The following is a 26,694-nucleotide window of genomic DNA, read 5'->3' as shown; positions in this document are numbered from 1 at the left end:
CCATTTATATGAAATACCCAGAATATACAAATCCCAAGAGACAGGAAGCTGATTAGTAGTTGCCAGGGGCTGAAGGAGGAGGGATAGAAAGTAATAGGAATGGGTAATGAAGAAAGCTCTGGAATGAAACACTATGGTGGTGGACAATATTGTGAGTGTACTTAATGCCACTAAATTGTACACATTAAAATTATTAAAATGGGAAATTTTGTTATTCATATTTTATCACAATTTAATGCTTTAAAAACTTAACAAAGAACAAAATTCTACAAAATCTCCATTGAGACATAGGAGAAATAAACCCACAGAGGAGAAATCATTTTAGTGGCTATTTCAGTATCAATGTATCACTTAATATTTTTGTTCTCTGTGTTTATATGGATCATTACATTTAATCCTTAGAACAACCCAATTTAGAGTTTAGGAAATTAAGATTTAGAACAGCTAATTTACCCAAGGTCACAGAACTAGCCAGTAAAGCTGGAATTGAACCTAGACAGTCTAATTCTAGATTCCAAATTCTTAGGCATCGTACTCTAGAATTAATGTATACTACCACTATATTTAAGAAAATAATGTTCTTAACGTACTTAAGCATAGAACATGGTATACAGTAAGTATGCAACAAAATCACCTTTTTTAGTTACTAAAAATGGACACATATGGGGGTAGAACACCACAATCAGAAGGAGCAGTTTCTGACCTGTATCTATCAACATGAAGTTACATGACCTTGAACAATTTATTTAATATTGCTGGGTTTTAGTTTTTTCTAAAAGGAATGAACTAGGCTATGTAATCTCTTACTTAATCTACCTTTCCCTGTTCTATGAATAAATTTAAAAGTTGAACCATAATGTTGGGGGTTCAATCTTGAACCTTTGGGTTTCCCTCTACTTACTTTAGCTGATCTTGTCTATTTTTACAACTTTAAATGCCACCAATAAGCTGATGACTCTCCAGCTCCCACTCTAAGCCATTTTTGTTTTTGTTTTTCAGAAAAAGATCTACCTTACCTTTAATCTTGAAAGATATTTTACTATGTAAAGAATTATAAGTTCTATTCTAGAACTTTGAAGGTATGTTTCCATCTTCTAACTTCTACTTTCTGTTGAGAAGTCAGGTGCAGCCTAATTTTTCCTCTGGATGATTTTAGATTTTCTGTTAGTGGTTTTTAGCAGTTTGACTCTAATGAAACTAATAAATGATTTTTCATTTATCTTGCTCTATGGTTTATGTGGCTTCCTGAATCCATGGTATAGTATTTTCCATAGCTTTGAAAAATTCTTAAGTTGGCACATCTTCGAATATTTCTTTCATCCTGTCTCTCTTTGGTCTCCTTTTAGAATTCTAAAGTCTGCCTTTGTATCTTATCCTCTATTCTGTACTTTCTATTCTTGTTGTGTCTCTATGCTTAGAATAATTGGAATCTGTCACATCACAATCCTTTGTTTACAATATCAAATTCCAATATTTCTCCATAATTTATTCTCAGCTGCTGAAATTCAAATATAAAAAATATTTAGTTCACAAACATAGCTTACAATTTTATTTGCAAAAACCTAGGTAGAATATTACTTTAAACTATATTAAAATGTTATGCCTGTTGAGTATAATCATGTATTTATCATAAGAAAAAACTAAAAAAAAAAATTAAAACTGCACAAAGATCTTCACTAAATTTAGCATCATATAGTCAGGATAAATTACTAAATTTTTCCCTAAAGCAGTGAGAAAATTAGCATATTTCTAACAATTTCAAAACTTAGAGAACACAACATTGTGAACTACAGAAGACTACAGTTTTTCTTTGGAATCACCTTGATTTGACAGATACAGGATGTTCGCCCAACTAACCTATGTTACCAAAGATCTTAATTCAATAACAGACAAGCTCAAAAAAATTTTTGGTTTTCCCTGAATATGCTCCATTAAATGTATGCCAAATTTATACATAAATGAAAATTATTAACAGACTCATTCTGTTTCAGCTGTTTGTAATACATGTGCTTTTTTTTTTTTTTTTTTAGGCAAGGCAACCCTTGGTTGACCTCATAGATTGCAAGGGCCTTGTCAGCTTACAATCCCTTATTTGTTAATTTTTGATACCTATAGCACCTGGTCTTCCTAGGTGGTCTCCCATCCAAGTACTAACCAGGCCCAACCCTGCTTAGCTTCCAAGATCAGATGGGATCGGTCTTGTTCAGGGTAGCATGGCCACAGACAGACAGCATATGTGCGTTTTGAAAATGAAGACAAACTCTGCACTGGACTAATCTAGGATGACATAGTAAAATTAAATACATAAAGTTTGTTTCTATTTTTAATCAAATTGTATAGTACTATTCTTAATTTTTCCCAAGGAGTTTTCAACTTATTATTTGTAAACTACATCCTTATATTTGCAGAAACATGCCAGATTTCGTTTGAAAATATGAGTCAACACTGAAAACATAACTTATAAAATCATTATAGGCAATAACATACTTAATATAGCTATACTAAAATGTTACAATCTTTTATTATACATTTGCTAAGCAATAAGAATGGAATTTCTGAAACTAAATCATTCATTTGAATCACATCATTAATACACTATTTTAAACCACCAAAGTGTCTTCTTTATCCATATACCAGAATATGCAAAAGTTTGTAGTCTTTTTTTCCATTTATTAAATAAAATTTTCCCACCTTACTACATAACCCACATAATTATGATTTAAAAAACTATATAGTAGTCCATCTATTTGATATCCCATTTCTTTGTGTCATTAATTTTATTTCAGAATAGTATAAACAATGATGTAATACACGTCATGTGTGTATTCAGTAAACATGACATTAATACAAACATGACATTAATATATGTACTATTTTCTTCTTTTAAAAATTATCTCTTTGTATAGAACAGATTGAGTGGTTGCCAGAGGCAGGGTTGCGAGTGGACAAAATGGGTAAAAGTAGTTACAAGGTACAAAATTCCGGTTCTAAATAAGTTCTGGGGATGTAATGAACACCCTGGTAACTACAGTTAATAATACTGTGTTGTGTATTTGAAAGTTGTTAGGAGAGATCTTAAAAGTTCTCATCACAAGAAAAGAACATTGTAACTATCTATGTGTGTTGATGAATGTCAACTAAACCTCTTGGGATCATTCCACCCACAATTACATATACCATTATGTTGTAACTAATATATTTCAAATATATCTTAATTTAAAATTTTTATCTCTTTGAAAATTTTCTACAGTAGTATTACTATGACAAGGATTACTTTGGATACTTTCATATTTTAATATTTTATATGAAAAAATGTCAAACATATACAAAAATAGGTGAATAGTGTAATGAATGAATCACCATGCACCCATCACCTAATTAATGATTATCAATTCATGGCAAACCTTGTTTTATCTTTAATCTCACCCACTCACACCCCACCTTCCAGAATTATTTTATAGGAAATCCCAGATATCTGAGTTTCATATGTAAATATTTCAGCATCTCTAAAAGATGTTTTTATCTCTAAAAGATGAGTTTTAAAAATATATAACCACAATACTATTATTCTATCTAAAAATCTGAATAACTCCTAATATCAAATATAGAGTAAGAGATCAAATTTTCCTGATTATCTTAAATGTACACAGTTTTACAATTTATTTCTTTAAATCAGAATCTATATAAGGTCCATATATTGCAATATGTATCAAGTCTCTTTCATCGAAGTTTTCCCTACTTCTTTCTTTTTAATTTGCAATTTATTTGTCGAAGAAATCATAATTTGTCCTACAGAGCTTCCCACAATCTGAATTTTGCTGACTGAATCCCTATGGTATTATTTAAAATGTTTCTACGTCTCCTGGATTTCCTATAAATTGGTAGTTAGATTAGTTAGATGCAGAAGTTTGATCAGATTGAAGTTTGATATTTTATTTTTTATGGCAAGAATACTTTGTTAGTGGTGGTGTATACTTCTGTCAGGAGGCACATAAAGTCTGTTGGTCTCTTGTGATGCCACATGATGACCACTAGTATTTCTTTAGAATTAGAATATTACCATTTGTGATCCCTATCATTCCCTTTTCATTTATTAGGTGAAATACTTTTATACAAATAAATTTCTCAAAAATTACTTGGTTAATCATGAGGTGTTATTCATATGGAAAAGGCAAAATGAATATTCTCCCTGTTAATTTTCCACTTTCGAAATTATAAGTTGGTTCCATAAAAACTTCTAAAGGTAACCAATAAGGGTTTTATTATTTTTTTGTTCATAAATTTCAGAATATTTAATGTTTTAATCTGTCACAGCTATTATTCTTATTGATGATCAAATTCTTTCATCTCTGACCAATGGAAGCCTCTTCTAGTTGATTTCTCAGTTCTTTTTAAACAATTTAATAATCCTGGATAGTCTGTTTGCTTTCCGGTATGACAAGATGTTCCAGGCTATTTTACACATTTCCTTCCCAGTTCTAGAATTAGCCATTTCTCTAAGGAATCAGAATTCTTTTGGTGGCAAGTGGTATTTAGATAGCATAATCTGGTGGTAGCTGTGCTCATGGCTACTACATGGTTATTCTATCTTTCTATATGATTACATCTCCAATGTAATAACTTATGTTCAACTTGCTTTGGATTTGGGGATTACATTTCTATACTGAATTTTGTTTTATAACCATGTAAAATATTTATATGGTTCCTATGCCGAATATACATAATCCAGTATAGTCAGAAATACTTAGCTTTAATACCTGTCCTAGTTTCTACTCTGCTCATCTTCTCTACCCATAGCTAACTTTTTTTCTTCAGTTTGGTTTATCTTTCCTCTCTTTTAAAATCCAAGCAAATATTTTTTTAAATAAATATTCTTATCCATACCTTTTCTCAGATAATTGTTGGCACACTAAACATACTTTTCTACATTAGTTTTTTCAAGTAAACAATATATCCTGGAAATCTTTCCTCAATCCTTTTGACAGCTATATAGTACTCTACTAAATGGCTGTAGCATATCTCTGTTAAGGGACATCTGGGATATTTCTAGTCTTTTTCTATTATAGTGAACAGTTTTAGACTTCTCAATATACTGTCAAATTATTTTATATAAGAACTATGTAAATTTACAGTGCAGCTATCAATTATTGAGTTAAAAATTTTAACATTTTAAATTTCAACAAAAGTAAATTCTTGCTTGTAAAAGAGTCACAAATGGGTATAAAAATGTTTGTGCAATTTACCTCACAGTGTTAATCATAAGACTCAGATAACAATGAACATGAAAGCACTTTTCAACTATAACATACCATATGAAAACATAGCAAATTAAAAGGGTAGTAGAAATAAATGACAACTCTGGAAAAAGTTACACACTAAAGAGGTCCTGCTAAGAACTGAAAACGAATAGACTCCAAGTCCCTTAATATTCCATTGTTTATTCAAACTGATGAGTTTCATATTTCTACTTCCAAGGAGAAAGCAGTTATACATCTTCAGATTAATTCTTGTCTTCTAAGAAAGTAAAAAAAGGACTGAATTTAGTTTAATTTTTATTTTCTAATTTCAGTTGACATACAATATTATATTAGTTTCAGGTATACAACACAGTGATTAGAATTTACATAACTTGTGAAGTGGTCACCCTGATACACCCAGTACTCATCTGACAACATCCATAGTTATTGCAATAATGATGGCCATATTCCCCATGCTATACTCTACATCCCCATGACTATTTTGTAACTACCAGTTTGTACCTCTTAATCCTACCCCCCTTCACTCATCTTCCGAACCCTTCCCCGCAATCTGGTACCATTAAATTGCTCTCTGTCTCTATGAGTTTGTTTCTGTTTTGCTGTCTAGATTCCACATATAAGTGAAATGATATGACATTTTTCTTTCTCTGTCAGACTTAACTCCAGTCAGCACAGTATACAATGGCAAGATTTCATTCTTTTTTATGGCTGAATAATATTCCATTGTATGTATGTACCACCTCCACTTTATCCATTCATCTATTGATGGACACTTACGTTGCTTCCGTATCTTGGCTAATGTAATAATAATACTGCAGTGAGCATGCTGCTGCACGTGTCCTTTCAAAGTAGTGCTTTGAGTTTCTTTGGATAAATATCCAAAAGTGGGATTACTGGGTTTTTCTTCGTCTCTTGTTACAGCTTTTCTTTTAAAGTCTGTTTTATCTGGAATAAGTATTGCTATGCCAGATTTTTTTTTCATTTACATTTTATTGATATATCTTTTTCCATTCCTTTACTTTCAGTACTTTCTGCACTTCCTGGACTTATATGTCTTTTTCTTTGGCCAAAAGACATTTTCAATCATTATTTTTTCGAACAGGTTCTCAATCCCTTGCTTTCTTCTTCTTCTGGTACCCCTGTGATGCGAATGTTGTTACACTTGATGTCACAGAAGTCCCTTAAACTTTCCTCATTTTTTAATTGTTTCCTTTTTTCTTTTTGCCAATTCAGTCTTCTGATTTTCTGTTGATTCCTTCTAATATATTCTTCATTTCAGTTATTGCATTCTTCATTCGAGTGGTTCTTTTTTGTTTTCTATCTTCATGTTTATGTTTCCTCTCTCTTTGTTAAAGTTCTCGCCTCAATCATTAAGCACCCTTATAACCAGTGTTTTGAACTCTGCATCTGGTAGACTGTCTTCATTTTAATTAGATCTTTTTCTGAAACTTTGTTTTATTCTTTCATTTGAGATATATTTCTTTGTCTCCTTCATTTTGGATGCCTCCCTGTGGTCACTTCTATGTATTAGGTAGTGCTGTTACATTTCCCAATCTTAGTAGACTTGCCTTATGTAATAGGTGTCCTGTGGGGCCCAGTGGCAGTCTCCTTGGTCACATGAGCCAGGCAATCCAGGTATATCCCTTGTATTGGGTTGTCTGTGCCGTCCTACTGTAGTTGAACCTTGATTACTGCTTTTACATCAATGAGAGGGATTGATCCTCAGGCTGTCTGGTTGTTAGGACTAGCTATGACTACAGTGGAAGAGCTACTGTGTAAGGACTGATCCTACGGAGCAAGATTTGCTTTAGCATGGCTCTAGTGCTTGCTAAGTCTGCCCTTTGGGTGTGTGGTTTGTGAAAGTGGTTGGATGGTGGTCTTGTGTGGTCTGAATCTGGCCACCAGGTGTGTTGGTACTGGGCCTCTTGGGAGGGGCTCTGTTGCAGGTCAAGTTCAGCCACTGCTTGTGCCCTGTCTGAGGCCACTTGGTATGAGTTACAAAGTAATCTACAGATGCTATTTATGCTGGGCTTGGAGGTGACTGGGAGAGGCTAAGCTGCGACCTGAGGCCAGCTGCAGCTAGTGCTGAGCTTGTGGTTACTGAGCAAGAGGTACAGAGCATGCCAAAGGCACATACTGCTTGTTTGGGATTTGTGAACCTTTGATAGCTTTTAGGAAAGTCTGCAATAAAAACCAAAGCCAGGCTATTTGTATGAGAAAACAAGAACAGCTTGGGTGGGCCCTCCAGTTGGGTGGAGCAGGGTCTCAGGGAATCATCAGGGCAGAGCAACCAGTGTTAGCCAGCTTGATGGAGACTCAGATATGGTATCAGCCTGAAAGTGCAGTTTTGGTGTGGGTAGGGCTCAACAAAAGAACAATCAATGGCTTTTCCCATCACTTCTGTCTGGGAAAAATCTGCCCCTCTAGTCCTCACCCTGAAGCCGGACAATTCAGTTCCTCCCCCTATGTCTCTGTTGCCTTTTGAGTTGCTGGAGTTCAGAATGAGTGAGCCCCAAGTCTGTAAGCAAGTCCTTGCACAGGCCATTTAGAGGCACACCTGGGATTTTATCCACCCTCTGTCTCACTCAGCCATAATCGCCACTAATTTTCACAGCCAGAAGTTGTGGGGACTTCTCTCACTAGCACTGGACCCTAGGCTGGGGAGCCTGGTGTGTGACTGGGTGCCCTTACTCCTAAGGAGGAACCTTCAGAGCCAAGATATCCCTCCTGTTTTTTAACCACCAAATGTGAATATGGAACCAGCCCATTAGTGTGTCTGCCCCTCCTACCAGTCTCAATGTGGTTTCTTCTGTATATCCTTAGCTATATTTCTATTCAGCCAGACTTCAAGCGATTCTAAGTGAGGGGTATTCTGTAGTTTAGTTGTAATTTAATTGTAAACTTTAGGTGAATGTGAGAGTTGGTGAGCACAGCATTTACCTACTTCACTATCTTAACTAGAACCTATACTCAATTAATTACTTAAAAGATTTCAACCCACTAATCAAACCACGAACTCATATTATCACTATACTGCCATGAATAAGTTTTATGATATATTAAAATCTCAGGTTATTTGTCAAATGTTTCAGTATTTTTCTTCTCATTTAACTAAAAAAAAATATTTCAGGATATATTGTTATAAATGTGGAAATTTTTATTGATCAGTTTGAGTTAGTATGGAAATGAAGAAATAAGAAGTGAGGACATGATATTCTCCGAGAATGGAATTGATAAACTTACAGTTTTCCTCCACTTTATAAAACCTGTGCTTTTAAACACACTTTTAAGTATTTATTTTTCATATTATAATAGCAATAAGAGAGGTAAGAGGGAAGGCACTGTAGATCAAATTAAAAAATAAAAAATAAATAAAAACTATCAGTTCAAATTACTGTACTTCCAAGAATTTTTGTCTTTTAAGATAACGTATTTTAATGTCATTGAATAAGAAATGCAAGATTCCAATGAATCTCTAGGCCCCATCTTCCAAAGCTATAGTGTAAGAATGCAATCTGGCTCTAACATCCATCATTCTACTGGTGACAGGTTTAATTTGATTGATATAGCTGTTTAGGTAGATATTCTCTTCCTCATTCACCACTCCTTATTCGCCCTACATAGACATCCACTACCAAAAAGACATTAGCTTAGTTTTAGAGGCATAAGTACTTTTGCTTTATAATGAAAAACCTTTTCTTTTCACTTTTTATCACTATGTACCATTGGTCTACAGGGAATGAGTAGGTTATTTGTGATCTATAGAAAGTTTCATTTGGCCTTTAAGTACATATATATGTATGTATGTATATACATACATATATATGAATATATATGTATATATTTAAAAGTATTACTTAACATCTAGAAAATATAAAATAAATAAAATGCATGAAATCTCCATTTGTACAAATATGGGAGTTATTTTATCTGTATACAACATTGATTTAAAATGAGTTATTATAAATATTAAATGAAGCAAAAAATATATCTGAATTTCATAAGAATTATAACTGCGTAGTCCCATTCCAGAGTTTCTGAGAGATTATCTAAGGAGCAAAAAGTAGGGTGTGCTGCATAACACCTGCAAAGTACTGTCTTCATTTCTACTACTGTCTCTGAAATGCTTTATGACAAGTTGGAATACAACGATTATATAGGCAATAATGTTTATAAATCCAGTAAACATCATATATAATTTTAAATGATATATTAAGACTAATTTAATAGATATGCCTTAATTTTAATCTCTGTGCATTTACAATGTAGAAACTATGGCTTTTGAGTACACAGAAAATTTTAAAGAGAAAACTTCAAGTTTTAGAACTTGTTCAATTATATTCCAATATCACTGGTTAGACAAAAAAAAAAGTAAAATAATCAGTTGTAACAGCTTAGAATCAGAATCTTCATATAAATAGGAGGATCAGAATTATTTACTTCATAAAAAAGAAAATGTGGAATGTACAAATATATACCCACTCAAGTTGGTATACAATATGTAATAAGGGGCATATAATAACTAAAAGTGGTTATTAAAAGGCCACAGTAAGGCTCTGAACAAATCAAAAAATCAAGAGTATTTTACTTATTCATGTCACTTTTAGCTAAAAGTCTAGAAACTATTATCAAATGTGGAATCACCATTTTTTTCTCTTTAATTTTTATTTTTCAATTACAGTTGACATTCAATATTATTTTATATTAGTTTCAGGTGTACAGCATAGTAATTAGACATTTATATATTTTACATAAGGATCCTCCGATTAGTCTGGTACCTATCTGGCACTATACATAGTTATGACAACATTATTGACTACATTCCCTATGCTTTACTTGACATTCCCATGACTATTTTGTAACGACCAATTTCTACCTCTTACTCTTTTCACCTTTTTCACCCAAGCCCCTAATCTCCTCCTATCTGGCAATCACCAGTTTGTTCTCTGTATCTACAAGGCTGTTTTCATTGTTTGTTTGATTATTTTGTTCCTTAGATTCCACATATAAGTGAAATCAGATGGTACTTGTCTTTCTCTGACTTATCTCACTCAGCATAATACCCTCTAGGTCCATCCATGTTGTTGAAAATGGTAAAATTTCATTTTTGTATGGCCAAGTAATATTTCATTGTATATACGTACCACTTCTTTATTCAATTGTCTATTGATGGGCATTCAGGCTGCTTCCATATCTTGGCTATTGCAAATAGTGCTACAGTGAACACAGGATGCATACATCTGTTTGAATTAGTGTTTTGGTTTTCTCAGGTAAATACCCAGAAATGCACTTACTAGGTCATCAGGTAGTTCTATTTTTAATTTTTTGAGGAGACTCCAAACTTTTCCATAGTGGCTCCACTCATCTGCAACTCCACCAACAGTGCATGAGGGTTCCCTTTTCTCTGCATCCTCGTCAACACTTGCTTTTTTGATTTGTTGATAGCCATTCTGATATGTGTGAGGTGATACCTCATTGTTTGCATTACTCTGATGATCAGTGACCTTGAGCATCTTTTCATATGCCTACTGGCAATCTGTATGTCCTCCTTGGAGAAATGGCTATTCAGGTCCTCTGCCAATTTTTTTTAATTTGATTGTTTTCTTGGGGTTGAATTTTAAGAGTTTTTCTGAGTTTTGGATATTAACCCCTTATCTGATGTATCAGGTAAATGTCTTCTTCCATTCAGTAGGTGGTATTTTTGTTTTGTTGATGGTTTCCTTTGCTGTGCAAAAATGTTTTAGTTTGATGTAGTCCCATTTATTTTTATTTTTTTGTTTCTCTTGCATGAGGAGATATATCAGAAGAAAACAAAATTACTAAGAGCCATCTGGCAATCAGAGAGTTAACTGCCTATATTTTTTTCTAATGGTTTTACGGTTTTAGGTGTTATGTTTAAGTCTTAATCTATATTCAGTTTATTCTTGTATATGGTGTAAGAAGGTGATCTGGTTTCCTTTTTTTTTTTTATTTTGGAGGTATCTGCCCAGTTTCCCAAACACCATTTATTGAATAGACTGTCTTTACCCCACTGTATGTTCTTGCTTCCTTTGTCACAGATTGAATGACCACATAGACGTGGATTTATTGCTGGGCTCCCCATTCTCTTCCATTGGTCTGTATGTCTGTTTTTGTATCAGTGCCATGTTGTTTCGATTACTAGAGCCTTGTAGTATATTTTGATATCAGGTAGCGTGATACCTCCAACTTCTTCTTTCTCAAGATTGCCATGGCTATTCTAGATCTTTTATGGTTCCATATAAATTCTTGGATTGTTTGTTGCAGTTCTCTGAAAAATGCCAGTGGTATTTTGATAGGGGCTGCACTGAATCTGTAGATAGCTGTGGGGTAGTATGGACATTTTAACGATGTTAAATCTTCCTATCCATGAGGACAGTACATGCTTCCATTTATTTGTATCTTTAGTTTTTTTCTCTCATAATTTATAATTTTCCAAGTATACGCCTTTTACCTCCTTGGTTAAATTTATTTCTAGGTATTTTATTGTTTCTGATTCAACTGTAAATGGGACTGTTCATTATTGGTGTGTAAAAATGCAACCGACTTTTCAATGTTAATTTTGTATCTTGCTACTTTACTGAATTGATTTATCAGTTCTAAGTGTTTTGGTGTAATCTTTGGGGTTCTCTATATATGGTATCATGTTGTCTGCAAGTAAGGACAGTTTTACTTCTTTTCCAATTTGAATGCTCATTTCTTTTCTTGTCTCACTGCTGTGGTTAGAATTTTCAATACTATGTTGAATACAAGTAGTGAAAGTGGACATCCTTATCTCATTTCTGATCCTGAAAAAACACTTTTATTTTTTCCCCATTGAGTATGATGTTAGGTGTAGCTTTGTCATATATGGCCTTTACTATGTTGAGGTATGTTCCCTCTAATCTCCCTTTGCTGAGAGTTTTTATCATAAATGGATGCTGGATTTTATCAACCACTTTTTCTGCATCTACTAATATGATCATATGATTTTTATCTTTCAGTTTGTTAATGTGGTGTATCACATTGATTTGCGGAGACTGAACGAGCCTTGTGTCCTAGAAATAAATATCACTTCATCATGATGTATGATCTTTTTAATGTTTGGCTGAATTGAGTTTGCTACTATATTGTTGAGGATTTTGCATCTACATCCATCAGGGATATCAGCCTATAATTTTCTTTTTTGTAATGTCTTTGTCTGGTTTTGCAATCAGGGTAATGGCAGCCTTGTAAAATGAGCTTGGGAGCCTTCTCTCCTCTTGAATTTTGTGGAATAGTTTGAGAATAGGTATCAATTCTTTGAATGTTTGGTAAAATTCACCTGTGAAGCTACCCATCCAGTCCATCAACTCCCTTTGCTTGTTAGAAGTTTTTTTTTTTTTAATTTTTTTATTACTGATTCAATTTCATTGGTAATAAAAACATTGATTACTACTAATTTCATTAGTAGTAATCAATCAGTTCAGGTTTTCTGTTTCTTCTTGACTCAATCTTGGGAGATTGTGTATTTCTAGGAATGTATCCATTTCCTCCAGATTGTCTAATTTGTTGGCATACAATCGCTCGTAGTATTTTCTTATAATCCTTTGTATTTCTGTGGAGTCAGTTGTGACTTCCCTTCTTTCATTTTTGATTTTATTTATTTGGGTTCCCTCTCTTGATGAATCTGGTTAAAGGTTTATCAGTTTTTGTATCCTGAAAAAAAAAAGCTTTTTAAAAAATCTTTTGTATTGTTATTTTAGACTATTTTGTTTATTTCCATTCTGAACTTTATTATTTTCTTCCTTCTACTCACTTTGGACTTTGTTTGCTATTCCTTTTCTAGTTCCTTAAGTGTTTATTTGAGCTTTTTCTTGTTTCTTGAGGTAGGTCTGTAATGCTATGAATTTCTCTCTTAGGACTGCCTTTGCTGTGTCCCATAGATTTTGAGTCATTGTGTTTTCATTTTCACTTGTCTCAATGTATCTTTTGCTTTCTTTCTTGATCTCATTATTAACCCATTTATGTGTTTGTGTATTTTTCAGTTTTTTTTCTTGTTAACTGATTTCTAGTTTCATAACATTGTGATAGGTGACAACACATGATATGATTTCAATCTTCTTAAACTTACTGAGACTTGTTTTGTGGCCTACCATGTGGTCTATCTTGGAAAATGTATCATGTACACTTGGGAAGAATGTATATTCTGCTGCTTTGTGGTGAAATGCTCTAAAAATATCAATTAAATCCATCTGGTCTAGTATGTCATTTAAGGCCAGTTTTCTTGTTGATTTCCTGCCTGAAAGATTTGTCCATTGGTATAAACATAATGTCCCCTTCTATATCTGTATTACTGTTGATCTCTCCCTTTGTGTTGGTCAATATTTGCTTTATGTACCCAATATAGGAGCACCTAGGGTTTACTAGGGTTATGTTCCTTTATCATTATGTAATGTCGATCTCTGTCTCTTATTATAGTTTCTGTTTAAAGTCTTTTTTGCTATTTTGTCTAAGTATTGCTACTCCAGATTTTTTCTTTGTTGGTTTTCATTTGCATGAAATATATTTTTCTATCCCTTTACTTTCAGTCTCTTTGTGTCTTTCGATCTGATGTAGGTCTCTTGTAGACAGCACATATGGGTCCTGTTTTCTTATGCATTCAGCTACCCTATGTCTTCTGACTGGAGCACTTAATCCATTTCATTTAAAGTAATTATTGATAGGTACATAGTTATTGCCATTATATTATTCATATTTGTTTGTCCGCCTCCCGCTCCACCTTCTTCTTCTTAAATAAGTCTCTTTAATATTTCTTCTGATATTGGCTTGGTGGTAATGAATTTCTTTAGCTTCTTCCCATCTGGGGAGCTCTTTATCTCACTTTCAATTTTAAATGATAGCCTTGCTGGGTAGTCTTGGTTTCAGGTCCTTTCTTATCATCACTTTGAGTACTTCATGCCAAGCCTTTCTGGCCTGAAAAGTTTCTGTTGAAAAATCAGGGGGCAGTCTTATGTGAGCACCCTTGTAAGTAACTAGCTGCCTTTCTTGCTGCTTTTAAGATTCTCGTTTTCTTAAACCTTTGTCCATTTAATTATGATGTGTTTTGGTGTGGGCCACTTTGGGTTCATCTTGTTTAGGACTCTCTACACCTCCTGGACTTGTATGTCTAGCTCCTTTGCTAGGTTATGGAAGTTTTCTGTTATTATTTCTTCAAATGGATTCTCATTCTCTTGCTTTCTCTCTTCTCCTTCCAGTAACCCTATGATGTGGACGTTGTTATATTTGATGTTGTTGCAGAAGTCCATTAAACTTCCCTTATTTTTTTAATTCGTTTTTTCCTTTTGTTGTTCTAATTGGGTGTTTCCTGATACCTTGTCTTCCAAATCACTGATTTGTTTCTCTTTTTTTCTAATCTGTTGATTCCTTCTAGTGTATTCCTCATTTCGGTTACTGTATTCTTCATTTCTGAGTGATTCTTTTTTATGGTTTCTATGTCCTATTTTTTGCTTACTATCTCTTTATAGAAGTCCTCACTGAGATCACCTATTTTTCCCTTGAGTTCAATGAGCATCCTTAAAACAAGTGTTTTGTACTTGATATCAGGTAGGTTGTTTCCATCTATTTCTTTCTTTTTTCCTGGAGTTTTTTTCTTGCTCTTTCATTTGGGACATGTTTTTTGTTTGTTTGTTTTATCATTTTGGCTACATTTCTGTCTTCATTTCTAAATACTTGCTATGTCTCCTAGTCTTGGTGGGTGGCCTATGTAATAGGTGCCCTCTGTGCCCAGTCCTGCGGCACAGTTCCCTAATCAATGGCACCTGGTGCACCAGTAGTGTTCATTGTGTGGGCTGTTTGTGCTCTCTTGTTGTAGGTATGCCTTGATTGCTGTTAGGACGTCAGTAGGTGGGATTGACTCTAGGCTGACTAACAGTGAGGACTGGCCACGCCCATAGAATAAGTATGTGCTGCTGTGTGGGGCTGAGCCCTCCTCAGTGGGATCTGCTCTAACAGGCATGTATGACCACCTTTGGGTGTGCCGCTTGTGCTAATCAGGTGATGCTCTGTTTTGGTCTGATGCCAGCCTCTGGGTGTGTTGGTTCTAGGGCCCATTTGCAGTGGTTTCCATGCAGGTCGAGGTCAGCTGCTGCCTGTTTCCTGCCTGAGACTACCTGTAGGAGCTAAAAGGCAATCTGCAGTTGGTCTCTACCTGTGCTGGACCTACAGGTATGTGGGAGAGACCACACTGTAATGAGGCTGAGTGCCACCAGTAATAGGCCTGGGACAGCTTAGCTAAAGGATCATGGCAACCCAAGCCCTGAGGCTGCCTACTGGCTACCCATAAGGCTCAGCAGTTGAATGAATCTTGGGCTGTATGTGTACTGTGTGGGGCAGAGTCCCACGACATCACCTCGTTGGAGCAAGCTATGTTTCCAAAGTTTGTGCCAATTCAGATTTCATGCCAGTGCTGAGCCTGTGGCACTTGCAAAAGTCTCATCACACCAAGGCTAGCCACTCCCCTCCTCAGGCCATCAGACCCCTGAGATTTGTTTAAGAAACACTACAGCTGGACTGGGGCTGGTTGCCTGCCATTGGAGGCCTGCTGATTATTGCTGAAATAGACTCCAGCCAAGGGGATGGGTGGGGCTGGCTGCCTAGCCACAAGTATGGCTCTGGCAATTCATGAGTTGGTTGCGGTGGGGTCCCAGGGCCTAGTCACCAGGGTGAAGCGAGTGGATTTTACCAGACCAATGCAGAATCAGATTTGGCAGTAGGCGGGCTCAACATAGGTAAGATGGTGCCTGCCTGAAGGCTGCACAGGAGGAGGGCACAAGATGGATTATAGAGGATGTCCCTCCAGCCCTCACTCTGAAGCCACACAACTCAGTCCTTCCCTGTACTTCTGGTACCTCCTGTGCTGCTGTCCCTCCACTGGAGCCCACTGTGATTGCTTGTGTGTTAAGTGAATCGGTGTACAGGCCCTTTAAGGGGATGTCTGGGTCTCACTTGCATGTTGAAATTTCCACTGATTTTTACAGCCAGATTTTGTGGGGACTCTTCTTCCCAGAACTGGAACCCTGAGTTGGTGAGCCCAGTGTGGGGCTGGGACCCCTTACTCCTCTGGGGAACCTCCGCAGTCTAGATGTCTCTCCCAGTGCTCAACCACCACACGTGGGTGCAGGGTCTGCCTGTTTCACATCTCCTCCCCTCCTACCAGTCTCAATGTGGCCTCTTGTTTATATTTTGTTATAGCAGTTATGTTCAGCTAGTCTTCAGATGGTTCTCCAGGTTTCTGTTCTATAATTTAGTTGTATTTTTAATGTAGCCATGGGAGGAGGCAAGCACAGTGAATTCCTACTCCGCCATCTTGCCCAGACTCAAACATCACCACCAATCAATTTTAATACATAAAATAACAACTCTTGAAAGAAAAAAAACACTATGTAAACTGCTGCTTTACCTTCATGACATCTCTATATGACCGGATGGCTGAGATTTTTCTCTTTTCATCATCTTCATCTTCCAGGCCTTCATCTGCAGCCTCATAGCCCTCATCATTGCTACCATCAGCTTCTACCGTGTTAGCCATGTGATCGATGAGCTGTTCCAGGGGAGGGCTTAATTCCCTTTCTTCATTCTCCTTCAAACCATAGTCCAGTGCTTTATAAATGATAATTCCCAAAGATTCAATAACCTAGAAACATTTTAAAAGGTAGTTAATGGATATGACTAAAGATTTTAAAAGAATTGTGAAACATAAAATATTTAGTATAATATTTATGCTAGGTCTAATCTATTACATTTCAGAAACATATGACAAATTAGATATGAGGAGGTACTTAAAAGTTTCACCTATGCATTAAAAAAAGATGAAAAATTTTGTCTGACTTCTTCAAACCAGTATAAAAACACACAAACCCTTTTTATGTTTTCTTAGATTAACACTGTATGATAAAATCTATATGCTCCATTTAAATTAAATACCAACCAGGCTGATATTCCATATTTCCAAAATACATTTTGAGAACAGATATAGTTATCAAAGAACATATCCTTTCAGAACTCTCATGACAATGTTTAATTAGATTTCACAGACATACTAAGGATTTGAGAAACTGAAAACTCAGTTATTGGTAGAAGCTAACTTAAGCTTAAACAAACAAAAAACTCTATTCACAGCCATAAAAATATACTGTACTGTATCTTCCATTCAATCATTGGAAACATGTATCATTTATGATGTAAATGAGTGAGAAACTTTTTCAATGTAATGCATAGACACCTCTCCTAACCACTCCAACTCCACCAATATTACTTCCAAGACATATGAACCTGAATAATGAACACTGGGTATACATTACTGTCTAATGTTACTCTGACAAATATACCAGGCTGTAGCCAATATAGGGAATTCTACTTTATACCTTAAACTACCTTTCTTTTCTCAGAAAAATCACATATAAACAACCCTTTTATTTTACAGTACCAACAGCTCATTTCACTTTAGCCATTTTTGGGAGAACGCCAGCAATGAAGCCAAAGACTTACGATTAAATTCTGACTTTTACCACTAATCATTTGACTTGGGGCAAATTATTTATTTTAGTCATGATTTTTCTTATCTATGAAATGGGTAACAATGAGAGCTACATCTCATAGGATTTTGTTAAGACTAAATGTAGTCACTATGCATGAAAGTACCTAGTACAGTAGCTGACTTATAACGGGTATTGAATAAATGTTAGCTTCCCTCCCTTCCCTACCCCTAGCCCAGTGTTTATCCAGTTACCTCCCATCAATTAATCTTTGCTTTTTTTTTTATTATACTTGTAGCCACAATGAACGCTGTATTGAAAAAAACAACAACAACAACAACAAAAACAGCTACATGGTACAAAGAAAGCAAAGGAAAGTCAGAAGTTCTGAAGATGAGTTAAATCCAATAGAGTCATTATCATATACCATAGCCCTTAAGAGCCCTCAGGCACTCACTTAAAAAATCTCTCCTCCACTCCCCCCCCAAAAATCTCCACAAAATCTGAAATCTACTTATCAAGTGAAATAATATTTTCTCAACACAACACAGCTTTCAAAATGAATATAATGCTTAGAAATTCTCAACTTCTAGTTTTTAAACAATACTGTTCTTTTTTAGTATTTCTCACTGAAAATATAACATATTTTCATTGGTTTTTATAGTTTGATCTGGAACTCTAACCACTACTTTCAAAGTTGTTTTGTGTGATAATAGACCTTCTGAGTTCCGAGCTAAATGACTACTTTAGTCACCTCTTCTGGTAGCCTCCCTTGACACCCCATCCCCGTCCGCCAATCTGTTCTAGGGAAGGTACCTTTTCTGTGCTTCCTCTGGCAGAATAATGGTGCACATTGCTTTCATTGTACTGCCTTCTCACCATAGGCAAGTTCTACTTAGGGCAGGGATTTTCACTTTCAGTTCAGCGTCAGCAGAGCCTGGCACTGGGATGTGCACTCAATTAAAACTTGTCAAATGGAACCTAGAGCAGTTACTTTAACAATCAGATCATCATAGTTAATACAATGAAAACCTTAGACATCAAAAGAAGTTAAACTATGTTAAGTATATTATTTTTAAGGCTGAGAAGGCCTTACTGCAATTATTCTCACTTAGGAGTTACAGTTAATTGAGAATCTTAGCATGGTTGGGCAAATATAACCATCTATATCCCTACCCCTCTAGAACTGCAGAAGACAAAAAAAAGGAAAAGAAAAACCATACCACCACAGCTAATGCCAACACCAGCCATGGGTTCCAACATTAGCAGGACTGCCCAGCAAGCTTCATTCTCTTCCCTGCTCATTACCTTTCCTCCAGGGGTCATCCATTTATTCGAGAAGTCTGTTTTATACCTTCTTTCTGAACTAGATATATGCTTCTTTAGCAAAAGGTTAGATGTTCCCTCAGTCCATGAAAGTGGTAACTCATTTTGTGTACATGTCAATCTTATAATACCCAGCCTTGTTATGCTGTGTTTCCAAGAGGTTGTGTTAAATATAGAACTACAATATTGACATGTACACAAAATGAGTTACCACTTTCATGGACCAAGGGAACATCTAACCTTTTGCTAAAGAAGCATATATGCCTAGTTCAGACACAGTCTTGAGCTGGGCAAAAATGGGTGACCACTAAAAAATTAATTGAGACATAACAGTACCTGAACATACCAACTTGCCTAGATATGTACTTCTGCTAATTTTGGAAAGGAATTTGCCTTAAAATCTATGAAAATGTTAAGAAAACCCAACATAAACAGCAGCGTCAGATCTAAAATATTCATTAGAATTACCAGTCTCCAGGGAACTAGAAAATCATTGTTCATGTCCTATCACTTTGGCACTAGGCCTCCCTTGGACACTTCTAGAGACTCTAGCATTCATTAAAGTGAACAGGATTTAAAGTGTAAAACCTTAAAATTAATTGGAACAAGTGAAGCACACTAGAAAGCTATGGGTTTTAAGCCTAACTGATTGATAAAGGGTGGGAGGGGGGACATTAAATAAAATCACATATTCCAAAATTTAAGGCTGCTACAATGTCATGACTAATTGCCTCTCAGCTAGTGATAGCTGGATGTAAAGCCTTACAGCTCTAGCATAAAAAGACAGATAAATGGCCTTTTCTCGGGCCTTCGGACCCAACCATACCCAGTCACTGAGGGCAGCCTCACTACAAAATAGCAGCGCACACATTAATAGCAATATTTCATGTAAAGCACCCAAGATTGGTTATAAGCCCACTAAGCCCACATACAGTTTCCCTCTTACCATGCTGGCCCCTTCATCTGGCCCCTCTTCATGTTAGCTTTTACATTTAAAAAATATGTGAGCCCAGATGTGTTTACTGTACTAGAATTCTTTAGGACAGGGATCAAGTACGATTCTTCCTAGTATTTGCTACAATGCCTACAACTTTGCTATACACAGAGTATGTACTTTACAATCTTTATTAAACATGTCTAAATTGCAATAGCATAAAAGTCTTTAATGGCAAATCTGATTAAATGGGGATGACCTGCATCGGGGTTGTCAAACATAGTGCTAGGCACTTTAGCTGACATCCAACAGTAGCCACTCTTGCCTCCGTTATCATGCCTCATTGTCACAATCCCTTCTTCTCCAGCCTAAAAATTAAAACCAAAAGAATTTCTTCTACTCTTTGAATCCCCTTGTCACTTTATTAGGAACATTTTTCCCCCTTTAATCCTGTGAGGCAGACATTATCCCCATTTTAAAGATAAAAGAACTGAGCTTGAAAAATGGTCGATAAATTGCTTAATGTCAGACAGTTAACAAGTAACAAAGCCAGGACTCCAAGTTGGCCTTGTTACTTATGAAATTCCATATCCAGAATTCTACTATACCATAAAAATACACATCTGAACATCTCCCAGTGTGTCAGTGTTTGTCTAAATTGTGGCATCCAGAATTAAATCTTATTCCATGTACAGTATAACCATCAGAGAACACACCGAATGAATACCTTCCTTGTTCCACACTAAGCACTTCTATAAATATATCCAGTATGGTAGTCAGATTTCTGGTAAAGTCATTAAATTGCTAACACTTTGGGTTTACAGTCAATCATAGAGGCCAAGTCACACACGTCACATAATAGTTAAACATCTTCCTCCTCTCTAAGCCTGTGTTTGTAAAGATGTTTTTTAGACCTGGTAAAAGGCTTTACATTTTTGTCAAATCTATTTTATACTATTTATTTTGACCAGTCAGTTTAGCTTAGGAAGATCACTTAAAATCTAGAGTCTGCCATTTAATTCATTATGTATCACTCCTAACCTTTAAAATCTATCCATTTGTGTATGCTTTCTGGGTCTTTAAAAACTGATTTGAATGTTAAATAAGATAGTCCCAACTAATAAGCCCTTCAGAACACGAGACATTTTTCCCATGCTAACATTGACTAAAATCTAACTTTGTAAATATTAATCTGACACTTCTCCATTTTGCTCATAAAAATATTACAAAAGACAGTAAAATTTCTTGCTGCAATCTCTAAATACTAACTTTGGTAACCTTATCTAGTGAAATTATTCCATAAAAAGCACAATTTTCCATTAGTTAATATAACTAATGTCCAATATTCTCAGTTTCTTTCCCTTTACTCATTAATTTGGTGAACAGATATTTAACAAGAACAAAGTGTATGTGGCAATGAAGAAATAGAGACCTCAGGCCTTCACAGAGATTTTGTCTTAGGGAAAAAATAATTAATAAATCACATAATTGTGCTACACATAATAAAAGAAAGGGAGGGTGGTAGAGCATGTAATAGAGTGCCCTAATCTAGTTTGGAGATCAGGGGAGCCCTCATTAAGAAAATAATGAGACCTGAAAAGTAAGTGAAGTTAACCAGGAGAAGAGGGAACAAGAACAGAATTCCAGAGAGAGGAAATCATGAGTATGAAGGCCTACAGGTCAGGACAAGTATTGAATGATTAAAGAAAAAAGTTCTTATTATAAGAGAAAGGGCTAGATTGAAGCTAGAGAGGTAGAGAGGAGTGCTTCACACATCACATAGGGCCTAATATAGACTATCTGCATTTTCATCAAGTAAATGCAATGGCAGGCCACTGAAGTGTTTTGGGCAGTGGGATAATCTGATCAAATTTTAAATAATCATGCAACAGTAATCAAGACAGTGTGCTTCTGGCAAAAGAGCAAATAAACGGATCAACGGAACAGAATAGGGAGTCCAGAAATAGACTCACGAAAATATAGTCAACTCATCTTTTGACAAAAGATTTACTCAATTCAATGGAAAAAGGACAGTGTTTTTTTCAAATCATGCTGAAATAGCTTGACATCCACATGTAATCTAGACACAGACCTACACTTTTCACAAAAATTAACTCAAAAGGAATCATAAACCTAAAAGTGAAATGAAAAACTATAAAACTAGAAGATAAACAGAGGAGGAAGTCTATGTGACCTTGGGATTGGTAACTTTTTTAGATATTTAATGCCAAAAGCATGATCCAGGAATAAAAAAATTGAAAAGGTGGACTTCATTATAATTTTAAAAATCCTGCTTCATAAAAGGCACTGTTTAGAGAATAAAACAACAAGCCACAGCTAGGAGAAAATATTTGCTGAACACATATCTGATAAAGGATAGGTATCCAAAATATACAACAAACTTTCAAAACTCAATAAGAAAATAACCCAATTATAAAATAGACAAGTGATCAGAACAGATATCTCACCAAAGCAGATATACAGATGGCAAACAACATATGAAATGATGCTCAACATCATATGTTATTAGAGAATTGCAAATTACAACAACAGTTAGATCCCACTACATACCTATTAGAAAGGCTAAAATCCAAAACACTGATATCAAATGCTGGTGAGGATATGGAGCAACAGGAACTCTCATTAACTGACAGTGGGAATGCAAAATGGTTCAGACCCTATGGAAGACATTTTGACAATTTCTGACACAACTAAACAAACTCTTACCATATAGTCAAGCAATTGCACTTCATGGTACTTACCCAAAAATAAGTTGAAAACTTAATATCTACACAAAAATCTACACACAAATGGTTACAGTAACTTTATTCGTAATTGCCTAAACTCCGAGGCAACCAAGATGTTCTTCAATAGATGAATGGGGAAACAAATTGTAGTACATCCATACAATGGAATGTTATTCAGAGATAAATAAGAAATGAGCTATACAAAAAGACATGAAGGAATCTTAAAAGGATATTGCAAAGTGAAAGAAGTCAATCTGAAAAAACTAAATTCTATATAATTCTAACTATACGATATTCTAGAAAAGACAAAACTACAGAGAAAATAAAAGATTCGTGACTGCCAAGGAAGAAGATGAAATTGTGGAGAACAGGGGATTTTTAAGACAATGAAACTATTCTATATGATACAGTAATGATGCACACATATTTATTTTTGTCAAATCCACAGAATGTACAATACAAGAAGTGAACTCTAAATATAGTCAACAATATTGTAATAACTATGTATGGTGTTGGGGTGGGTACTAGACTTATGGAGGGATCACTTCATAGGTTATATAAATGTCTAACCACTATGCATACACCTGAAACTAACATAATATTGAATGTCAATTGTAATTGAAAAATTTTTTAAAAATTTTAATGAAGGATTGATACAATCATTATAACATGAATGAACCTAGAAAATCAGTCATAAATACCACATGTTGTATGATTCCATTTATATAGGTTGTCCAGAACAGGCAAATGTATAAAGATGGAAAGCAGATTAGTGGCTGCCAGGGGCTGTGGGTAGGGAGGAATGCAAAGTGATTGCTAAAAAATATAGTGTTTCCTTTTCAGTAAAAAAAGTATTCTGGAATTAGATTGTATTGATGGTTGTACAACTCTGTGAATATAGAAAAAAAATGCAGTGAAAATGACAATTTAAATGGGTGATATTTATGGGAATCACATCTCAATAAAGATATTTAAAAAAAGAAAAAGAATGTACCCTAACATAAACTACATTTGGTTAATAATAATAATAATAATAATAATAATGATGTATCAATATTTGCTTATGAATTGTAACGAATGTACCTCATTAACACAAGATGTAAATAATCAGAGCAACTGGGGAAGGTAGGGGGATGTAGGAACTGTGTATTTTCCATCCATTTTTTCTGTAAACCTAAAATTGCTCTAAAAGAAATAAAACCTATTAACTTAAAAAAAAAAAAGTAATGTGGCTTAAAAATTACGGTGTTGGAGAATGGATGAGAAATGGGCTGAAGCAGATGTGGAAGATCAGTTAGGAGGCTACTACCATAGAATCCAACCTAGGGATGATGGTTTCTTAGGACCAGGATAATAACAGTGGGTAGAAAGAAAATGGTGAAGATTTGAAAAGCCTTTAGGAGGTAGTATCGACAGGATTAAAGATTTGTCAATGCATTAACTGTAGGGAACAGGAATCAAAGTGATTCCTAGGTTTCTAACTTGGGCTAGTACAGAGAGTGGTACCATTTACAAATATGAAAAACTGGAGGGAAAAGAGTTTCAGAGAGAAAGATAACAAGTTCGGATACCTGAAAGAAACAATCACAGATGTTAGATGGGCATCTATACAGACTATAGAAAAGAGCTATGAGCTGGGGTCATAACGTGAAATTCCTGGGCATATAATTGGTCAAAGAAGTCACAAGAGTGTATGACACAGCCTAAGGATGGAAAACACAGAAGAGAAGAAAAACCAAACATGTAATAATTGGCCAGGGAATAAGAAATCAAAAGACTATGTTATCACAAAAATCAAAGAAAGAAAATACTTTAAGAAGGCAGGCATGCATGGTCATGTGTACTGAACGTGGATAAGAGATCAGTGGAGGACTAGGCACCATCCACTGGATTTAGTGAGGCAGAGGTCACTGGTGACTTTAGCAAGGGCAGTCTGAGTTGAGTAAACAGTGTTATGTGTACTCAGAAATTTTTATGAAGAGGAAGGGAAATATATGGCAGTAGCCAAAGATGAGACAGGGCAGAAGTAGGAATTTTTTATTACTTTTCTTTAAAGACTACAGAGTCTTAAGCACGTTTAAATGCTGACAAAAAGGGAGTAAAAAAAGAAAAAAAGCTGATGGTAATGAGAAGACAAGGGGTCAGTTACTGGCAGTGACAGAATAATTATTCCATGATCTCTGGCAAATCAAGCCTCCAATAGGGATTAGTCACTTTTCAAAAATATATATATATATTTCCTTGAAATTTAGATATGCTTTTGTGTTTATTAAGTGGCACAAAGTTCTGTTTGTGCATGCATGCAAGTTAATTCCTTTATTCAACTCAATTTCCTGAGCATCTGCTATGTGAATATATCATAAATTCATTAACAACCATTCTAAATCTTTTACATTGAGCCTGGTGAACATTTTTTCTCCATTTCCAGCTCCACTCTAAGTATATCACTTTAGTCATTTTCATATTGCTGTACTTTGCTTTATTCAAAAGACTACAATAACAAAATGAAAAGGCAAGTCACATATTGGAGAAAACTACCGTGTGTGTGTGTGTGTGTGTTTGTGTGTCAAGACTTCAATCTAGAATACATTTTTAAATCTTAGAAATCAGTAAGACAAATATAATCCAATAAAAATGAGCAAAAGATTTAAACATAAACTTTACAAAAGAAGATATACAAATGGCCTATAAGCATGTGAATAAATGTTCTACATCATTAGTAATTAAGGAACTGCACATTAAAATGATGAGATATTTTATATCTAGAATGGCTGAAATTGAAAACAATGAAAATAACAAGTATTGGTGAGAAGGTGGAACAACTAGAACCCTCATACATTGCTGGTGTGAATACAAAATGATACAACCATATTGTAAAATATATAGCTTGGCAGTTTCTTATAAAAATTAAGTATACATTTACCATATGACCCACCAATTCCACTCTGAGCAATTTACCCAAGAGAAATGAAAATATATGTCCACGAAAAGACTCATACATAATGATATACAGATGAACAAATTGTAATATATCTACACAGTGGACTATTAACTAGTAATAGAAAGAAGCACATTATTACTGCATGCAACAACATAGATGAATCTCAAAAACATTTTGCTAAGCAAAAAAGTGAACACAAAAATGTATTCTGTATGATTACATTATACTGAAGGGGCTCGGAAGGGGGTTGACTGAAGAGGAAAATTTCTGAGGTGATGAAATTATTGGAGTGATGGTCACACAAGTGTACAAATTTGTTAAAACTCATTAAGCTGGACATTTAAAATATCTCCATTTTGTTATATTTAAAAAGACCTGTTTAAAAGAACTGAACGAAGTACTTCCACTGTAAAGAGAATACTGGACTGGTAGTAGTAAAATGGGATCTGCCCACTGTCTGATATGTGATCGGCCAGTCACTTAGTCTCCATGGATCTAAGCCTCTTCAAGAGTAAATGCAAAGAAAAATCACTTAAGTCCCTTCCAATACTGACATCTAGAAGAGTTAAGAAAACTGAAGAACTGGAATGCTAAAATGAAATACATGAGCTTTATAAATATAAGTTTTGCTTACGGAAATGTCACAGTTGAAGAATCAAAGTGAACTGAACTTCCTTATATAAGCTGGCCTTTTAGTAGACTGTATGTTAATAGTGGTAAAAATTACAGCAACAACAGCTGTCTCTGAAAACCCTACCGGGAACTGGCCTGACCTGCTTCATAGGGACATTCGATTTTGGAACTGGTTTCCAGCTTAAAATATAAGCACCCCCCCCCCACACACACACACACACAAATGCAGACACTAAGGACTTTCAAGAATGAACAAAACACACACACACACACACACACACACACACACAAACACATCAAGGACAACCAAATCTGAACAAGGTTAAGAACAAGACAGGAATTT

At 35.1% G+C, this 26,694-nt stretch overlaps 1 protein-coding gene and 1 pseudogene across 2 annotated transcripts in view; both read right to left on the bottom strand.

Annotated features, from left to right (window-relative positions):
- SPIRE1 (spire type actin nucleation factor 1) overlaps positions 1–26,694 on the bottom strand; it is a 196,878-nt gene that overhangs the window by 98,553 nt on the left and 71,631 nt on the right. For both annotated transcript variants that reach the window (XM_036229822.1, XM_036229823.1), the window contains exon 3: positions 16,696–16,929. In XM_036229822.1, the coding sequence (XP_036085715.1) occupies positions 16,696–16,929 (234 nt within the window). The remainder of the gene's footprint in view (positions 1–16,695; positions 16,930–26,694) is intronic.
- On the bottom strand, positions 2,107–2,225 carry LOC118610093 (annotated as a pseudogene).

This window comes from Rousettus aegyptiacus, unplaced genomic scaffold (genome assembly GCF_014176215.1).
Source record: "Rousettus aegyptiacus isolate mRouAeg1 unplaced genomic scaffold, mRouAeg1.p scaffold_m13_p_12, whole genome shotgun sequence".
NCBI classification, from domain to species: domain Eukaryota; kingdom Metazoa; phylum Chordata; class Mammalia; order Chiroptera; family Pteropodidae; genus Rousettus; species Rousettus aegyptiacus.
Note: the sequence above shows the minus strand (reverse complement) of the source record. Positions and strands in the feature narration are given on the sequence as shown.